This window comes from Eucalyptus grandis, chromosome 9 (assembly GCF_016545825.1).
Source record: "Eucalyptus grandis isolate ANBG69807.140 chromosome 9, ASM1654582v1, whole genome shotgun sequence".
Classification (NCBI taxonomy): Eukaryota; Viridiplantae; Streptophyta; class Magnoliopsida; order Myrtales; family Myrtaceae; genus Eucalyptus; species Eucalyptus grandis.
In genome coordinates this window covers 37,980,759-37,997,451 of record NC_052620.1, presented here as the reverse complement: position 1 = coordinate 37,997,451, position 16,693 = coordinate 37,980,759, and the positions used below count along the sequence as shown (strand labels likewise).

Sequence of the window (16,693 nt, the reverse complement as noted above, 5' to 3'; positions counted from 1 at the left end):
AGCTCAAGGTCACTATCACTCGAAGGGTTGGCACACAAAGCAATCGGTTCATTAATTTATATGAAATTTTGAGACGAGTGGACCAAGATCAATATTGAGTTCATGTCCTCCTTTCGTTATTTTAAGGCAGAAACCCAAATTGTTGGAGTGCGTATAAAGCAAATTATATGAACTAGAATGAAGCATGATAAAAGGGACAAATTGTACAAATGACTCATAAACTCTATCTTAATATGCAATGCAGTCCTTGAACTTTTAATTTGTTCATTACGGTCCTTGATAATCTACAATCTTCATAAATTTTTAATTTGTTTAATATGATCTCTAAAATTTTAATAAATGTTCAATCTAATTCCTATGTTATATGAAAATATTCATTGTCATCCTTTAATTAATTCAAATTTAGGGACAATAATGAACATTTTCATATAGTCTAGTATCAAAGTTCAGGGATCATATCAAACAAAATAAAAGTTCAAGCGTGATATTACACATTGAATTAAAGTTTAGAAACATCACTGAATAAGTTAAAAGTTCAGGGATTACATTACACATTAGGCTAAAATTTATAGACCATATGTATCAATTTCCCCATAATAAAGTGTAACCCTGATATTCTTCATCATGATAGAAGGTTGCAAAGATGATTGAAAAATGTCTTGAAAGTGCAAACTTAATGTAGGGCAAAAGAATGATTGAGATCTAAGATGTATGTTAAAAGAAATTACGAATTACATTAATCACCGTTTATCGACTCTACTAATATATATACAACCATACCAAGATTATTAATTTTATTTTTCATTTCAAGAGGCTTGATTTATTCAATAAAATTATGTAACTTCACATTTGAGATGCAAACATGATCATTTCCCAAATGAATGCACGCACCATTAGTTAATCCTTGCCATTGGATTTGATGAATTATAAGCCTACATATGTAACAACTTATATAGTCATGTGACACGTGCACCCACTTCACACAAAATTATATTGTCCACATTCCACACGCCAATAAATTTTTGTTTTTTGTAGAAGTTCGAGATTGATGGGACTACACATTATAGTCATCAAATTATATGCAAACAACCATACGGCACGCATGATTATGACCAACCATGATTCATGAGATGTCCAACATAATCATGTTTTAAAGAAGTAATTACCCTCATATGAGTAACTATCTCGTGGAAAACAACAATAGAAAAAAGCAAAGATCATTGAAATAAAAAATAAAATAAAAAATCAACCGGATCCACGTCCCTAATTGGAAATTCACATTATGAACGGCTCAGATCGGATCCAGATTCGAATCCGGACAACATTTCCTGGCCCCGGCCAGTGCGGTGGGTCGCGGCGCACTGACCGGGCCCCACCTGCTCGCGAGACCCGACGCCCCGCACGTGCCGTCGTACGGCGAACGCTTTTACCGCGGATTTTCCAGACGGTACGGTTTTCCTTCATCGCGAGTTACCAAAGCATTCCAACGACTCTCATTGGTCCTCGCTCCCACATAGGCCAACCGGCTCCCGCCACGTGGAACCTCAACTTCTTTATTTCCACTTTTGCCCCCGGTAAAAGCGCGCGGTTAACTGCCGAACGGTAACTCCACTCGCGCACGTCTGGCGGTTAAAAAATGTGCACACGGAGTTTCTCATCGCGCCGCGTGCACCGGCACGCAAAACTGTACTGCGGAAATCAAGATTCTCATTGGTCTACACTTCTTTTAAATAAAAATTACTTTGTCAACACTTTCTATTTTTCATCCAGAAAGGTTGAAAAAAGGGAAAAGTATTTTGAATTTCTCAAAACTACGAAGCAGTTAAATATAACTTTACGCTTCAATAAATTACACATTTTAAAAATTTTAAAGCTGTTCTCATAGTCTCTAACCAGTAACCAATAATCAAGTGAATCACGTGATTTCTCAAAATGATAAAGAAAAAAAAAAAAAGATTCCCTAGTTGGCTTAAATTTGTACTTAAAACACATCCTACCATGTTCACTGACTTTATTCCTTAAACAACATTTTTTTCCTGATATATTACTTTTGTATAGATGAAAGGTACAATTATCCGACGTAAATACATGGGTAATAAAATTATTTTTCCTAAATGTGTTTATTTTATAAAAAAAAGTGAATGATTTGAAAAATATTTTTTTTTTAAAATGATCGTTTAAATCATTCGCAAAAATGAATAAACGAAAAATATTTTTATCGCCCAAGAAATTATTTAAACATAAGTTATTATCGATAATAAAAATATTATTTATTTACTAATTATTTCAAATAATATAAGTGATCATTTTCTGAAAATTTCAAATTTAACAAAGGAAGCCTAATTACGAAAATAGCCTCGTCACAACACCAATTTAATGGTGAAAAAATTTGGATGCTTTTTCTTGCGTTTCATCATCGTGGCTTTGAAGTTTATTAATTAAAATGTTTTATAATGGCGAAAATAAAACAAAAATGAAAACAATTTCCTCAGAAAAAAGAAAAGAAAAAGGCACCCTCTCTGTCTCAGCTCAATGATATATGGCGCCCAACTTCTTCCTCAGCCCTCCATTAAACAATTATTTCCCTCTTTCTCTAAAAATAAAATAAAAAAGATTCCTCCAGAGCTTTTCAGCTTTTTCCATTTGTTTATCATTCCTGAATTCAGCAGCCACCAAAGTTTCTCCGTCATTTTTCCACCATCTCCCCTTATAAATTCCACGCTCCATTCCTTCAGAAAACCTCTTCTCCTTCTCCTTCTACCTTCTACCTTCTTTCCCTCTGGTTTTGCCTTCTCCTCCTTCCTTCCTTCTTCTCCTTCCTCTGCTCCTTCCCGTTGCTCTGTCCCCGCGCTTCTCGCCCTTTTCCTCTCCTCCCTTCCCTCGCCCCTCGCAGAACCCGAGACCTCCCGGTCCCCTCCGCCCCGTTTTCATGTTTTCCCACGAGACGCCGCGGCTCTTGATGCTGCGAGACTCATGACGTCTCCCGTTCTCAGCGAGATCCTGCTTCTGCATTTTATGGTCAACTCCGCCCTCCGCCGCAGGACACACCTCGTTCAATCCTTCTCCGTCGTCTTCCTCTACTGGTTCTACGTTTTCTCATGAACGCCCTCCTCCGCTCCTCTTCCTAATCCTAGCGTCCCGTAGAACTCCCCCTTGTAGTCTTTCCTGCGTGCTTTTTCCTAGGTTCTGGGCTGTAGCTTTGTTGTTTCTTTTCGTTTTCTGGTCGCCGGTGTTGTGCTATTTGTACCGTGGTCATGGCTTCTTCCAGTACGGGAGCATCTTCGGGTTCGTCCTCCTTGGCACTCCAGAACTCGGCCTCCGGCTCCGAGGGGTGTGCGCAGGAGCAGAACCAGATCATGGACCAGCGGAAGCGGAAGCGGATGATCTCGAACCGCGAGTCCGCCCGCCGCTCGCGGATGAGGAAGCAGAAGCACCTGGGCGACCTGATGGCCCAGGTGGAGCAGCTCAGGGGCCAGAACGCCCAGATCGCGCACGGCCTCAACGTGACGACCGAGCTCTACCTGAACATCGAAGCCGAAAACTCCATCCTCAGCGCCCAGGCGGCGGAGCTGAGCAACAGATTGCAGTCGCTCAACGAGATCATCAGTTATATGAGTTCCGCGAGCCTGCTCTTCGAGAGCGACGAGCAAGTGCCGGTGCTCGGCGGGGACGATGGATTCATGAACTCGTGGAACGCCTCGGCGGCGTGGATGAACCCGCCCGCCATGGCTCCGGCCGATATCTTGATGTACTGATGGAAAATGGGCGTGGTTGACCGAAGATCAAGAGATATTTTAGCTGCTGGATGGCTCCTTTTCTTTGACGTTTTTCCCTCTTTTTCTCTTCTGATGTTCAAAACAAATTTGGCTCCTGGGAATTTTTTAGGCCTGTAAGATGGACGGTCATTAAGTTAATCATGTGTCATTAGATCATGTGTCGTCAGATGCAAGTGGGTCCCCGCTGTAATTCCCTGTTGATTAAATGAAAATTTGTTTTATTATTCTAACAAGGTGTTGCTCTCAGCCTCTTGCCGATAAAATAATCCTCGTTGCGAAAAATAGACCATATGTCAAACCATCAGCGAGTTTATTCCCTTTGGCTCTACTCTTATTCATAAGATCCTATATTCAAAACTGAAGAATACCGTCCTATTCAAGCATTACGTGCGTCGTTGTACTCTTCTTGATGGACTAAACTCATAATATAAAAAAAGTCATGTAGGTAGGGGTGAACTGAGTCAAGCAACTCGCGGGTCACTCAAGCTTCGGATCAATGATTACTCGGATATCAACTTGTTTGAATTCTACTGGAAGCTCGAGCTACCCTGACGTTTGGTTTGGTCGGGTTTCTACTCATTGAATCTTAGTTCGGTCGCTCACGAGCATATCCTCAACCTCCGCCGCTCGTCGATGCCATAGATTCTCCTATGCTCATGTCAGCTAGTCCACAAGCCCCTAACCCGAATCCCTCTCTTGATCTCCTTTCTCCTCTCCATCCAACCCCGCACGGTTCCGGTTAGGGCTCACAACGCCCTATCCTACGTTGCTGAGCCTAACCCTGTCCTCACTAAGCTCGGGCGACACGATATTTGGCATAGCTCAGCCATAGGCAACCGACCCTCCTCCTGTGACATCGATGTAGAGGATGCAATGTTAAAGTCGGAGTAGCTTGGCAAGCAAAGCGATAACAATAGGGAGGCACGGCGGCGAAGGGACAGCATTCAATTAAGTTGCAACGGGGACGGAGGGCAAGGGACGACATTCAATTAAGTTGCAATGGCGATGCAAGCAGGCAGCAGCTCGATGGTGCCGACTACAACTAGCAAAGCTCCACTAAGAGAGGAGGGAGGCGAAAGTTTGCTTGGGATGTGTGGTTTGTTGTGTAAGTACCATATTTTGGCAGCAAGGTAACTTTATCAGGTAAATTCGCCTTTTCTAATCAAAGGGAATCCTAAATCCTAATCAAAATAGAGACAACATCGATATCATGCGCGCGTAGCACCATGTTTCATTTAATAGTCATGGGTAGTGTTGACATCCGATTCAACAAAACCCAAAACAATTTCACAGTTTTAATAATGCCTTTGTGGAAAACCCTTTTAGAGAAGGGAAAAAAAAAAGAGGAAAAAAAAGAAAAGAAAGGGACATACGAGATCACTAACCATGTTCTCTAACTTTTTCTTAAGCTTTAATTGCATGATGTTAGATCGAGATTAGATGTGAACCGAGCATGACTAAAGCATGTGGCCAGCCATCAACACCAAGGCTAAGCAATATAATAAAATCGACGCGGAGGTGGTCTAAATTTCAAGGGAATGCATTGGTCTATAGTGGAATCCTGCGGCTTTTGTCCTTCATGTGGGCATAGAACAAAGCTGTGCCGATGATGTCATCGAAGTGAAAATGTATTAGGTATCATGCAATACCCACTTTGACAATTTTTAAGTAACCTATCTAAAGGATATTTAATTATTTAATTAGCTTTGTTAGGCGATTTGGACCCCATTGATTGCGTCATCTGAAAACCCATTATTAAGTGAGCATTATTCGACGTGCCGATTGTGTGGAGGGGAAGGAGAGCTGATCGCCGCAGAAACATTATACTTCAATTCCCGTGCCAAACCTTTATATTCTTCTTCGTGAAAATTTTAAAAATACATTTGGGCTATTTTTTTCCTAATTTATCACCTAATAGATCCAGAAAAATCATGGACGGTAGCATAGTCAAAATTGGATAAAAAGTCCGAACCCGACGCAATCAGTAGCGATCCCAAGCTAGAAATTTATACATCGATCATGACTAAACAAATTAGTTGATTAGATAAGGTTAATGGGTAAGACAATCGGCGGCATTCTTTACTTGAATTCAATAATCGTGCTTAATCGTGGCCGTATGGGATTCTACGACTGATCTCAAGCTGGCCTACTTTAACTTTCTTTTCCCCCTGTTTTATACTCCCCCCTATTATTATTGAACGAAGAAAAGATTGAGGATAGAAGGCATGTTCGTCGGTCAAAAAAAATTTCTTTTATAATTTATGATTTTTAAATAAAAAGACGCAACTGTGCCTTCGAATCAAAGAAATGCCGTGATTGGTTTGATATGTGTGTCGTGCAACTTTTTTTTAACTCCTTTTTTTCCTTTTCCTTTAGGGAAAAATAGTAGCTTTATTATTATTATTATTATTTTTTATCTTTTTGCTCTACCGTATTTAATAATATATAAAGCTTAGGATACAAGGAAAATGGTGTGGCAAGGCACTCATAATTATTATTTTTTGAGGTTAGGGTTTTTGGATGCTTTTTGCCTTCTCTTTGATTTCATTAGGAGAACACCAATGGAAGCACGAAACGTTGGACTATTACATATGCAATAGTGGTGATTGCATCACATGAATTATGAATAAATGTGAGATTTTCTTACAAAGGATAATTTTAATTAAATGCCCAAGTTTCATCCTGTCCCTCTCGATGTGGCCATCAAAATTCACACACTAATTGACGATTCTATGCTACAATAAAGTGATTCTAATGACACGAAATTCGGGGTTAAATTCCTCTTAGGTAATTACACATTGGTAGTGAGAGAGACCACCTAATGATATCGAAATTTTCCCCGGGTCCTGAAGATACCACCCAAGCATCTGGCGTGAGGTTTGGCAGTACGAGGCTGCATTTTAATTAATATTGTACACATATTAATACTGCAAAACACAGATGAAAAAGTTACTCGTCAGTATTTTTTTGTCAAAATCCCAAACACCATTGTCGTTTAGAGTAACAATATTAAACAAGCATAGATCTAACACTTAAGAGATTGCCTTTACTTGACAAGAATGAAATGAGTTCTATTTATAACTAACCTCCTGAATATTGCACGAGTCCGGAATTCGATATTGAGGGCACCTACGGTGCTCGGTGGGACGTTTTGGGAGTTCGATCGTACTCCCGATGGGCACGTCCAGACAAGGACAAAGTCTCTGGGCCTTCGAATGAGGCCGGACTTTTCGGATGGGCTTGGGCCCTAATTGGTTTGGAAGATGGATTTTCGTCTTTATCTAGTTGGTCTCATCCGTGTGCGATTGTTGTATTGCACCGTGCATAACCCAAGGCCCGGTCCACATCACGACGGTAATCAGGGATCAATCCGGGTACTTTACGGGATGTAAGCCCCTCGTCATAATTAATAATAAAAAAGTGGATTGTCGGTCAGCTAATGACTAGATGAAGATGTTGATTTTGGACAAACTGCATGGTGGGGTTTTTTCCCCCAAGACATCACTGAAGTACCCTCGCCTTACCCAGTACAATGAGAATCTCTTTTCATTTGATTTACTCTTTATGTATAGAATAATTACGCTATCGTTCAAGAAGAGTTACAACTTGCACTGAGCTGATACGTTGTAAGTAGATGTGCTCAAAGAGCTTGCGATAGATTCTTTAAATTGAGAGAATCCACTTCTAAGGAGCGATTTGAGCTTCCTTGAAGAAAGGATGAAGAGAGTCTTAGTCTAAGATTCTAACAAGGAGTGTTAAATAAAGCCAACCCCTTTCTTTGCCAGAATAGAACAATTATATGGAGAAAAGCAACTAGCGTGGATCATCCAACCAGACCGATCTGAAATCGATACGGTAGTCGCTAGACTTACCACAATCAGTTTACAAAATTGGTTTATAGAGCGATGTGTCGGGCTTGTTATTGATTCCGGAATAACTAGTGGACCAAATTTGCCAATCCATTCTTAGTAGGTCTAGCGATGCTCAATCGATAGGGAAACGAAAGCAAAGTTTTCTTAGGTTTTACTTAAATCAGGTGGCAGCATTGAGCCAATTTTTTTTTGTGCCCACTGCCCGTAGTTTTCATACAGCCTAGCCCAAGCATAGCTCGGTACCGATCAGGTTTGATTCTCGAGTTGGATCATTTTAGCGGCTATATCAACCTCTCGGACTGGCTCGGTTAGCACCCGGGTTCCGATTCAAAGTTTGGAAGCAAGGAACTTAAAAACTTATCGAGAGTCGGATGCTCATAGTGTGCTTGAATTCTTCAAAAGAAGGGAGAAAGAAGCGGATCCTGATCTCCAGGGAATACGAACGATTGGTTCGCTCGTTGAATGAATCGACGTGACTTCCAACAGCACCACGCGTCTCATCCCGGACTCCCCGCCCCCGCGCTCGCTGTTTACTCGCCCGACCAAGATCAAGATCGTTGCGAACCTAGTCAGATGGATAAAAATCTTATCCTCTTCCTCGGACATCCATCCACGTAGCTTGCCCGTTCGTTTTTGTCTGTTTCCCGGCAATTTTTTCGGTTTGTGGAGCCGTGTCTCATTCATTCGCCTTTAGGATATTATGGAATCTGCCCGATATACGTGAATTTCACGGGAGTCTTATATCATCTAAAGATGTTCGAATAAATTGTGATCATCCCGCGAAATGAAACTGATCCGATATTGATATTATCCGGTACGTGAATGAGAAAGCTGTATTAATCTAGAAAAGAAATCGTCTCAACATTTAGTGCATCAGTTCCAATATGCCGACAAGACTTTTCATACACAGATAAGAAAAAAGCAATCGACAAGGCATTAATATCATTGATTGTGCAAGTTGACAACGTACGTAGGGAACCTATCGACGTACGACGTGTGTAATAACATGTGGAGCAGTTTCTGTGATTCACGAACGAGTCCTCTCCATTGCCGACATGAACTCCAACAGCTCCCGTAACGCGGTGAAGTGCCTCCGTGACCGTTAAAGCTCTTACGGTGGAGCTTAGCGACAACCCCGCCGACCCTCATCCACACGCAGCCGACACTACCGGACACCTCTCCCCTCCCACAACCGGACACGTGTCCTCATCCGAAGGAAGTGGGCGTGGCATGCACGTGTCGCGTGGCCGAGCCACGCACTTGGAGGCTCGCACGGTCTCCCGCTGCCTTGCGGGGCTCCCTATAAAGACCCCTCGGAGTCGGATAGATCGATCATCAATCTCCAAACAGAAAGAGACATTCAGTGCGAAAGAGCGTGATTTCTTGGTCCTTAGTTATTTGCACGGTCACTTTGCGTAGAGACGTTTGAGAGAGGAAATGGCAGGATACGGCGGGCAGTATGGTGACTCTGACAGGCGTCGCTCTGGCGACGAGTTCGGCAACACGATCCGCCCGACGGACGGGTTCGGAGACCAGGTCCAGCAGACTGGATATGGAACTGGCGGTTACGGTGCTGGAACTGGTGGTCATGGCGCTGGAACTGGTGGTTACGGTGCCGGAACTGGTGGTCATGGCGCTGGAACTGGTGGTTACGGTGCCGGAACTGGTGGTTATGGCGCTGGAACTGACAGCTACGGCTCCGGAACCGGCGGTGTAGCTGGAGCGACTGGTGGCCTCGGTTATGGCGGAGACCAGCAGCAGCAGATGAGAGGCGAACGTCGTGGAGGTGGTGGCGGTGGCGGAATGCTCCAGCGATCCGGAAGCTCCGGTTCTAGCTCCGTCAGTCTCTAACCCTACTTCATTTTTAATTTCCTTCCTTTCCCTTTTGTAATCTGAACTTTCAGCGACATTTAATTTCACGAATGCACGTAAATTACTCGTCAGTTGTCCACAAATTCTGTCAAAGCTTTGAGAATGTCACGGCACATGCTTCAATTCATAGGAAAGCCATGCAAGTGAATCTCAACTGTTCTTTAAAAAACAATTCTTCTGTTATGGGTGCAGTCGGAGGATGATGGCCAAGGCGGGAGGAGGAAGAAGGGGATCAAGGACAAGATAAAGGAGAAGATTCCAGGGATGGGCGGGGACGATGAGCAGCAGCAGCAGCAGCAGGGGGTCGTACCCATATTCCACCGCCGGGAGCGGAGGAGGCTATGGGGCGGAGATGGGGCAGCAGCAGGAGAAGAAGGGGATGATGGACAAGATCATGGATAAGCTGCCCGGACATCATTAGATACAATTATTGCATAAGTCCCTCGATAAGTACTAGATATCTAAGCGGGGGTACGTATTTGTCGTTCTGTCTCTCTGTATATGAGAGGGACTTCGAGTTTTGAGTCTTCCAAATAAGTGCAAGAAGGCCGCTACTTGTCTACTTCCCCTTCCCTGGGAAGCTTGCACCTGAAAGTTGCTGTTTTGTGTTTGTGTACTGAGATCCTTTGCAGTTTTAAATATATATATGTTGAAAGTTTTTGTATTCACAAGTTAAAAGTGATGTGTTTTGGATATTGCGATTGACCATTTAAATACGCGGGTCTCTGTATAATTGATTTCGCAAACCGGTTCTTACGATGAATGCAGAGCTGCCTAGCGGCGGCAAACCGGCCGGGCTTCTAGGGACCATTGCTCCTGATGGCCTTGCCTTGCATCCTACAATTCGTGCAAACGAGGTTTGCTCCACGTTGCACAACCTGAGAGCTGAGGACAGCGACAGGAGCTGCGTAAATATCTGCAAGGAGAGAGAGACAGGAGAGACAGGATATTCTTCCGTTCCAATATTTCTATTTATATTTTTTCATGAGTGTGCTTTTGAAAGGGTTTAACTCGAGTCTCTTCCACAGCCATACGATTTAACTTGAAGACAAGTGACTAACCCATTGGAAAACATCTTTATGGATACATTTTTCCGGGCCCGATTCTCTTAAGAAGCACTCATTTTAACTAGATCTTTTTCCCTATAAAAAGCACTTAATAAAGGTCTCAGTTTTAATTAAAAAAATTATCTCATAAAAGGCACTAAATTTTAGTTAACACCCAAATCTGACCCCTTCAAGTTTCTGTCCAATCAACAAGTAAACGTGGAATAACGTGTTGCATCTTCAACGTCGAAACTTGATAGGGCCAATTTTTGGTACCGACTGAAAATTGGTGCATCTTTTTTAAGACAATGAAATATTTAGATTAAAATGGGATGCAACCTAGAATTTGCGCTTTTTATGATGAATAAATAATTTGGGCTTGATATTGAGATCTAACCTAAAATTTGCACTTTGGGGGGTTTAGGCCTATTTTAAAATAGGCATTTGGAATCTCAACACTAAATTCTTGAGTGTGTTGTCAACATGGGATAGTTTCACAAATGATTCTCGAACTTTGGTTTAATGTGCAATTCTACGAATGATTCTTGAACTTTGGCTCAATATGTTATATCTTTCCTAAACTTTAAAATTTTTATAATGTGATCTCTGAATTTTTATATATGTGCAATGTTGCTCATGAACTTTTAATATGTTCAACGAGATTCATAGGCTTTTGATACATATTTAATCTATTTCTTGAACTATATAACAATATTTAATGTTATCTCTAAACTTGAATTAGTTGAATGACAATATTGAATATTTTTATATAATTCAGAGACTAGATTGAACATGTATAAAAAGTTTAGATATCACATAAAAAATAATTAAAAGCTTATAGACGATATTGCGTATTGGACTAAAGTTTGGAGACTAAATGAACAAATTAAAAGTTCAAGGATGACATTGCACCATAAGGAAAAATTCAAGGATTATTTATGTCACTTTCCCAATTAATAATATAAGTTTTTTTCAACAGAGAGGACAAGTGTTGTATTGCTTGCTATAAAGTGTACATGGGGTACCTGAAAAATTGCTAGAATTGCCATCTCAAGAATTGCTAGAAAAGTGTATATGGGGAATTTATGTTGCGCGCAGGGCTCAAGTCAAATGGGGACTTTTGGCTTTCTTTCTTTCTTTTTTTTTTTTTTTTTTGAACAGGAGACTTTTGGCTTTCTTTTACCAGTCAAAAGATAACGGGATCACTAGGTGATCTCTGATTTGCATAGATAGCTGTAATTACCAATTCCAAAAGGTCCGAGGATTGTTTCATGCTCCTTTTCTTTTATATTGACAACATAGGTCGGAATGACAAGGATAGTTTGGTGCTCCCATCTTTATACATTGACGGCTTAGACCAAAAATGACAAGAATTATTCCACTAATCAATAATTGTTCCCCAACTTTGAGATGAAGGTGATAGAGTTATACGTTTAATAGAGGAAAATAATGTTTGAGAGTATAAATAATTTATTTTGGGTAGACACTTCCCAGTAGATCACCCATTCCGTCATGTTAAAGCAAACAATATCGCTTTTATTGCTGCTAATGGCATATATGTAATTTCCATCATAATTATGAATGCCCTAAACTCCTGCTATATATAGGGCCAATATCTTTTATAGTTTTAATACTAAAACTTGTAACCCTAGAGCTTATAACATTGATATCGATAGTGAAGAGATTGCACTATAGTTTTTCTCTCCCTGATTTTGGGAAGAGTTTTTCACGTAAAAATTTTCGCTCATTTGTATCTCTATTTTTCTCTTCATATATTCACGTTCTTAACAACTAATATCAAAGCTTGGTTTTGGCGAAATAGTGGGAGCGAATATGGACAAAGGGAAGGTCAAGATTAATTGGTTCGATAGCAAGGACTTTAGTTTATGGAAGATGCAGATCAAGGATATGTTGTAATAGAAGAATTGCATCAACCTTTGTCTAGAGAGAAACTAGATTCTATGAAGCAAGGAGTGGGAATTGTTAGATCAGCAAGCTCTACGTTTGATTTGTCTTACATTGGCGTGGAACATTGCTTTCAACATTACCAATGAGGCGACAACGGTGGATTTGATGGCGGCATTGTCTAAGATGTACAAGAAGCCTTTTACATCAAATAAGGAATATTTGATGTGTCGTCTTTTCAATTTGAAGATGAACGAGGGTGCTTGTGTCAGATCACATCAACGAATTCAACATGATCACGACTTAGTTAAGTTTGGTGGATATCAAATTCGATGGCAAGGTAAAGGCTTTAATTTTATTATCTTCTCTACTTAAAAGTTGGAGTACAACTGTGATTGCAGTGAGTAGTTTTTCTCGTAAAAAAAAGTTGAAACTTCAAACTATCCGAGATTTGATTCTTAGTAAGGATATTCACAGAAGAAAATCGGGTGAATTTTCAAGTGCTACCTTAGATATTGAAGGCAAAGGAGGAGTAATCAACGAGTGTGAACCCAATACCGTGGTAGATCAAAGTCCAAAGAGAGAAGTAAATCAAGACCTCATGGAGAAATAATTTGTTGGAATTGTGAAAAGAAAGGCAATATGAAATGAAATTATAGAGCCACAAAAAAGAAAATTCAATATCAAGATCGAAATCAAGAGGAAGAAAAATCTGCCAATATAACTCTTGAAGCATGATACCGATGCTTTAATTTTGAGTATTGACAGTCCAATTGAGTCTTGGATACTTGACTTAGGTTTGTCGTTTCACTCTATTTTGTATAAAGAATTAGTACACAACTTTGTTGCTAGAAACTTTGGAAAGGTTTATCTTGCTGATGATTAACCTTTGGATATTATGGAAAGGGGTGATGTTTACATTTAATCCGCTAGTAGATATCAATGGAAGTTGCATGATGTTAGATACATTCTAGCACTTAAGAGAAATCTAATCTCTATAAATAAATTATATGGCACAAGATATAGAACTATTTTTGGGGATAGCTCTTGGAAAATAGTTAAAAGTGCTCTAGATGTGTACATGATATAACCATATGGTTTCTAGTTCTTGGAAAAGAAAATTATGTTTGCAAACTACAGAAAAGTTTGTATGTCTTGAAATAGACTCCAAGACAATGATACAAGAAATTTGACACTTTTATTTTTATTAAGGAGTTTAGTAGAAGTGAAATGGATCACTATTTTTACTTCAAGAAATTTGATGACTACCATATTTTTTTGTTGTTGTATGTGAATGATATGCTCATTGGAAGATCTAGCATAAGGGAGATCAACATATTGAAGCAGCAATTGTCAAAAGAGTTTAAGATGAAGGACTTGGGTGTAGCGAATTAGATTCTTGGGATGAGGATCACATAGGATAGATCCAAAGGAATTCTAAAATTATCTCAAGAAAAGTACATTGAAAAGATGCTAGACAAATTCAGAGTTCAAAATGCAAAGCCCAAAAGTACCCCTTCAAGAAATCACTTCAAGCTTTCAAAGAAGTAGTTACTTCAAGTCAAGGTGCCTTATGCATAAGCTATTGGCAATTTAATGTACCTTATGGTATATGCTTGACTAGACATAGCTTACACAGTAAGAGTTATGAGCAGATACATGGCAAATCCAGTAATAAAGTATTAGAAAGCTGTAAAGTGGTTATTAAGATACCCGAGAACACTAGGTATGTCATTATGTTTTATGAAAAAACGATGTAACTTTAAAAGGCTTTCTTGATGCAAATCTTGATGGTGGCTTGGATAATATGAAGAGCACCTCAGGTTATGTTTTTACCTTAGGTAGGATTGCAATAGTTGGATATCTAGACTTCAGATGTGTATATTTCTTTCAACCACTGAGGCAGAGTACGTTGCTATATCTAAAGCTGGTAAGGAAATGATTTAGCTGAAATTTTTTTTTGAAAGAAATAGGTAATGGGCAGGATAATAGTGTTTTTTTTTTTTTTTTTTTTTTTTTTTTTGTGACAATTAGAGTGCTATTTATTTTACAAAGAATCCTATATTTCATTCAAGGACAACATACATTGAGTTAAAGTATCATCAAATTTGTTAGTTGATAGATGATGGGACTTTGTCATTAAAGAAGATTCTCAGTGCAGAAGGTCTAGCAGATATGTTAATAAAAGTTGTCACTTGTTTAGAAACTAAGGTTGTGCGTTACCTCAATTGGCTTCTAGGGTAAGTGATGAGGGGGGCCGCTGCACTTGGACAATTTAGGCTACAAAGATAAAGACTATGAAAGATTATTGTTATTTTTTTGAAGATCAACCTCCAAGTAAGAGATTAATGGACTATAGGAAAATAATGTTCAAGTGCAGAAACCATTTATTTTGGATAGGCACTTCTAGTAAGTTACCCATCCTATCATGTTAAAGCTCCTTTTGGGTAGGCACTTCCCAGTAGATCACCCATCCTATCATGTTAAAGCAGACAATAGGGCTTTTATTATTATTAATGGCATACATGTAATTTTCATCATAATTATGTATGCCTTAGATTCTTGCTATACTTTTATAGTTCTAATGCTGAAGCTTGTAACATTGATACTCATAGTGGAGAGATTGCCTAGTGTAGCGCCACCGTTTTCGCATCTTGATTTTGAGAAGGGATTTCACATAAAAATTCTTGTTCATTTTTTTTTTTATTTTTCTCTTTATATATTCACATTCCTAATATAAGGATGTGGTTGAAGTTAGCTATGTGCAGTGTGCCAAGATCGCCGGACATAAATTTAATGAATTTCTTAGTTTATCTCAAGAAATTTATGTCAAGAAGTTGCTTGAACGATACTTCCAAATGCACAATTGTAAACCGAAAAGAATGTAGGACTAGAACCACTGTGATTCGCCCTAGTGGCCACCCTTCCAATATGGAAGGGGAATGTGAGGGGTTCAAATCCCCACCTTCTTTATGGAGGGATGGGGTGGGGACGCGTAAGTTTCAAGAGTGGGTTTCGACTCCCACGCCCGCAATGAGTGTACTCCGACAAAAAAAAAATGTAGGACTAGGCCAATCAAGGATATGACTTTCCAAATGTCTCAGTTATTACTCCATCCGTTTTGGAATCCTTCACCACTTCCCTAGTTTATTTCGCGCGCAAATCAAGAAGAGAAGAAATTATTGCGGGATTTATAGACCAAACAGATCAAAATCATCTAAATCATTAATCACGTGAGTCCATAGTAGACGCCGCACGATTGGATAAATGTTAATCCTTCATCGTAAGTCTATAACTATCATTTGATTTGCCAATTAAATTATGGTACAAAACTTGATTTGGCTGGGGTTGACTCGGAACAGACTATAAAAAAGAGAATAGTTTTCCAATTCAAAATGTGAGAAAACTTAAAACATTTCGTAAGCTTTATGTATAAATGGACGCTCATAATGTATTTGAATTCGTCAAAAGAAAAGAGAAAGAAGTGGATCGTGATTTCCCCGAAATACGAGCGATTGGTTCGCTTGATACTTTCCTTCCCGTGATCAACGAATGAATCGAGATTGTTACGAACCAGGTCAGATGAATCTTATCCTCTTCCTTGGACATCCGTCCACGCAGCTCAACCCTTCCTTTTAGTCTATTTCCAAACGACATGTCTTCATAACACTGCATAGAACTTTTTCCTTTTTTTCTTTTTCCTGTCAGTGAAGGCGGGTCTCATCTCGATTTGGATCATTTGAATCTCGCATAAGTCCTACATCGTCCAAAAATGCTGACTGGGATCATCTCAATTGTTTTTTTTTTTCATCCCTAGAAAGAAGCTGAGCTAAATCCAACGAGATCGATTAGCCAAATTAGCATATTAACTTATCTGTTATTTGCACAAGCTTTTATGTGAATGAGTGAGATGTATTAATCAAAAATAGGGAATCATGTCACTACTCAGTACATCACTTTTAACGGGAAAATTACTAAAACAATCCACAACCAATTGTAACTTTTTCAATTCAGTTTTAATTTTTTTTTTATCAAATCAGTCCTAAACTTTTTGCAATCATGTCAATATAGTTTATCTAGCCATTTTTTTATAAGCCAGCACTGAAGTGGACACTAGCTAGCCGACCAATACCAACATAGACAATTGTTTAATAACATTTTATTTTTCAAAATTTTTATTAATTTTTTTCTTTTTTTTTTTTCACTTCCTTCTCCTTCCTCC

General features: G+C 39.5%; 2 protein-coding genes across 2 annotated transcripts; both read left to right on the top strand.

Moving 5' to 3' along the window:
• Positions 1 to 2,731: 2,731 nt before the first annotated feature.
• LOC104419702 (bZIP transcription factor 11) lies at positions 2,732 to 4,006 on the top strand. The gene has a single exon (XM_010031445.3). The coding sequence runs from the start codon at positions 3,255 to 3,257 to the stop codon at positions 3,753 to 3,755; it is 501 nt and encodes a 166-aa protein (XP_010029747.1). The 5' UTR covers positions 2,732 to 3,254; the 3' UTR covers positions 3,756 to 4,006.
• A 4,961-nt stretch (positions 4,007 to 8,967) lies between these two features.
• On the top strand, positions 8,968 to 10,213 carry LOC104419701 (dehydrin Rab18). The gene is given in 3 exon segments (XM_010031443.3): positions 8,968 to 9,487; positions 9,713 to 9,829; positions 9,831 to 10,213. Coding segments are annotated over 3 exon segments (630 nt in total). The 5' UTR covers positions 8,968 to 9,085; the 3' UTR covers positions 9,942 to 10,213.
• Positions 10,214 to 16,693: the final 6,480 nt, after the last annotated feature.

Excerpts from the sequence above, each read along its gene's own strand:
- LOC104419702 (XM_010031445.3), top strand. The coding sequence starts at position 3,255 with ATGGCTTCTTCCAGTACGGGAGCATCTTCGGGTTCGTCCTCCTTGGCA.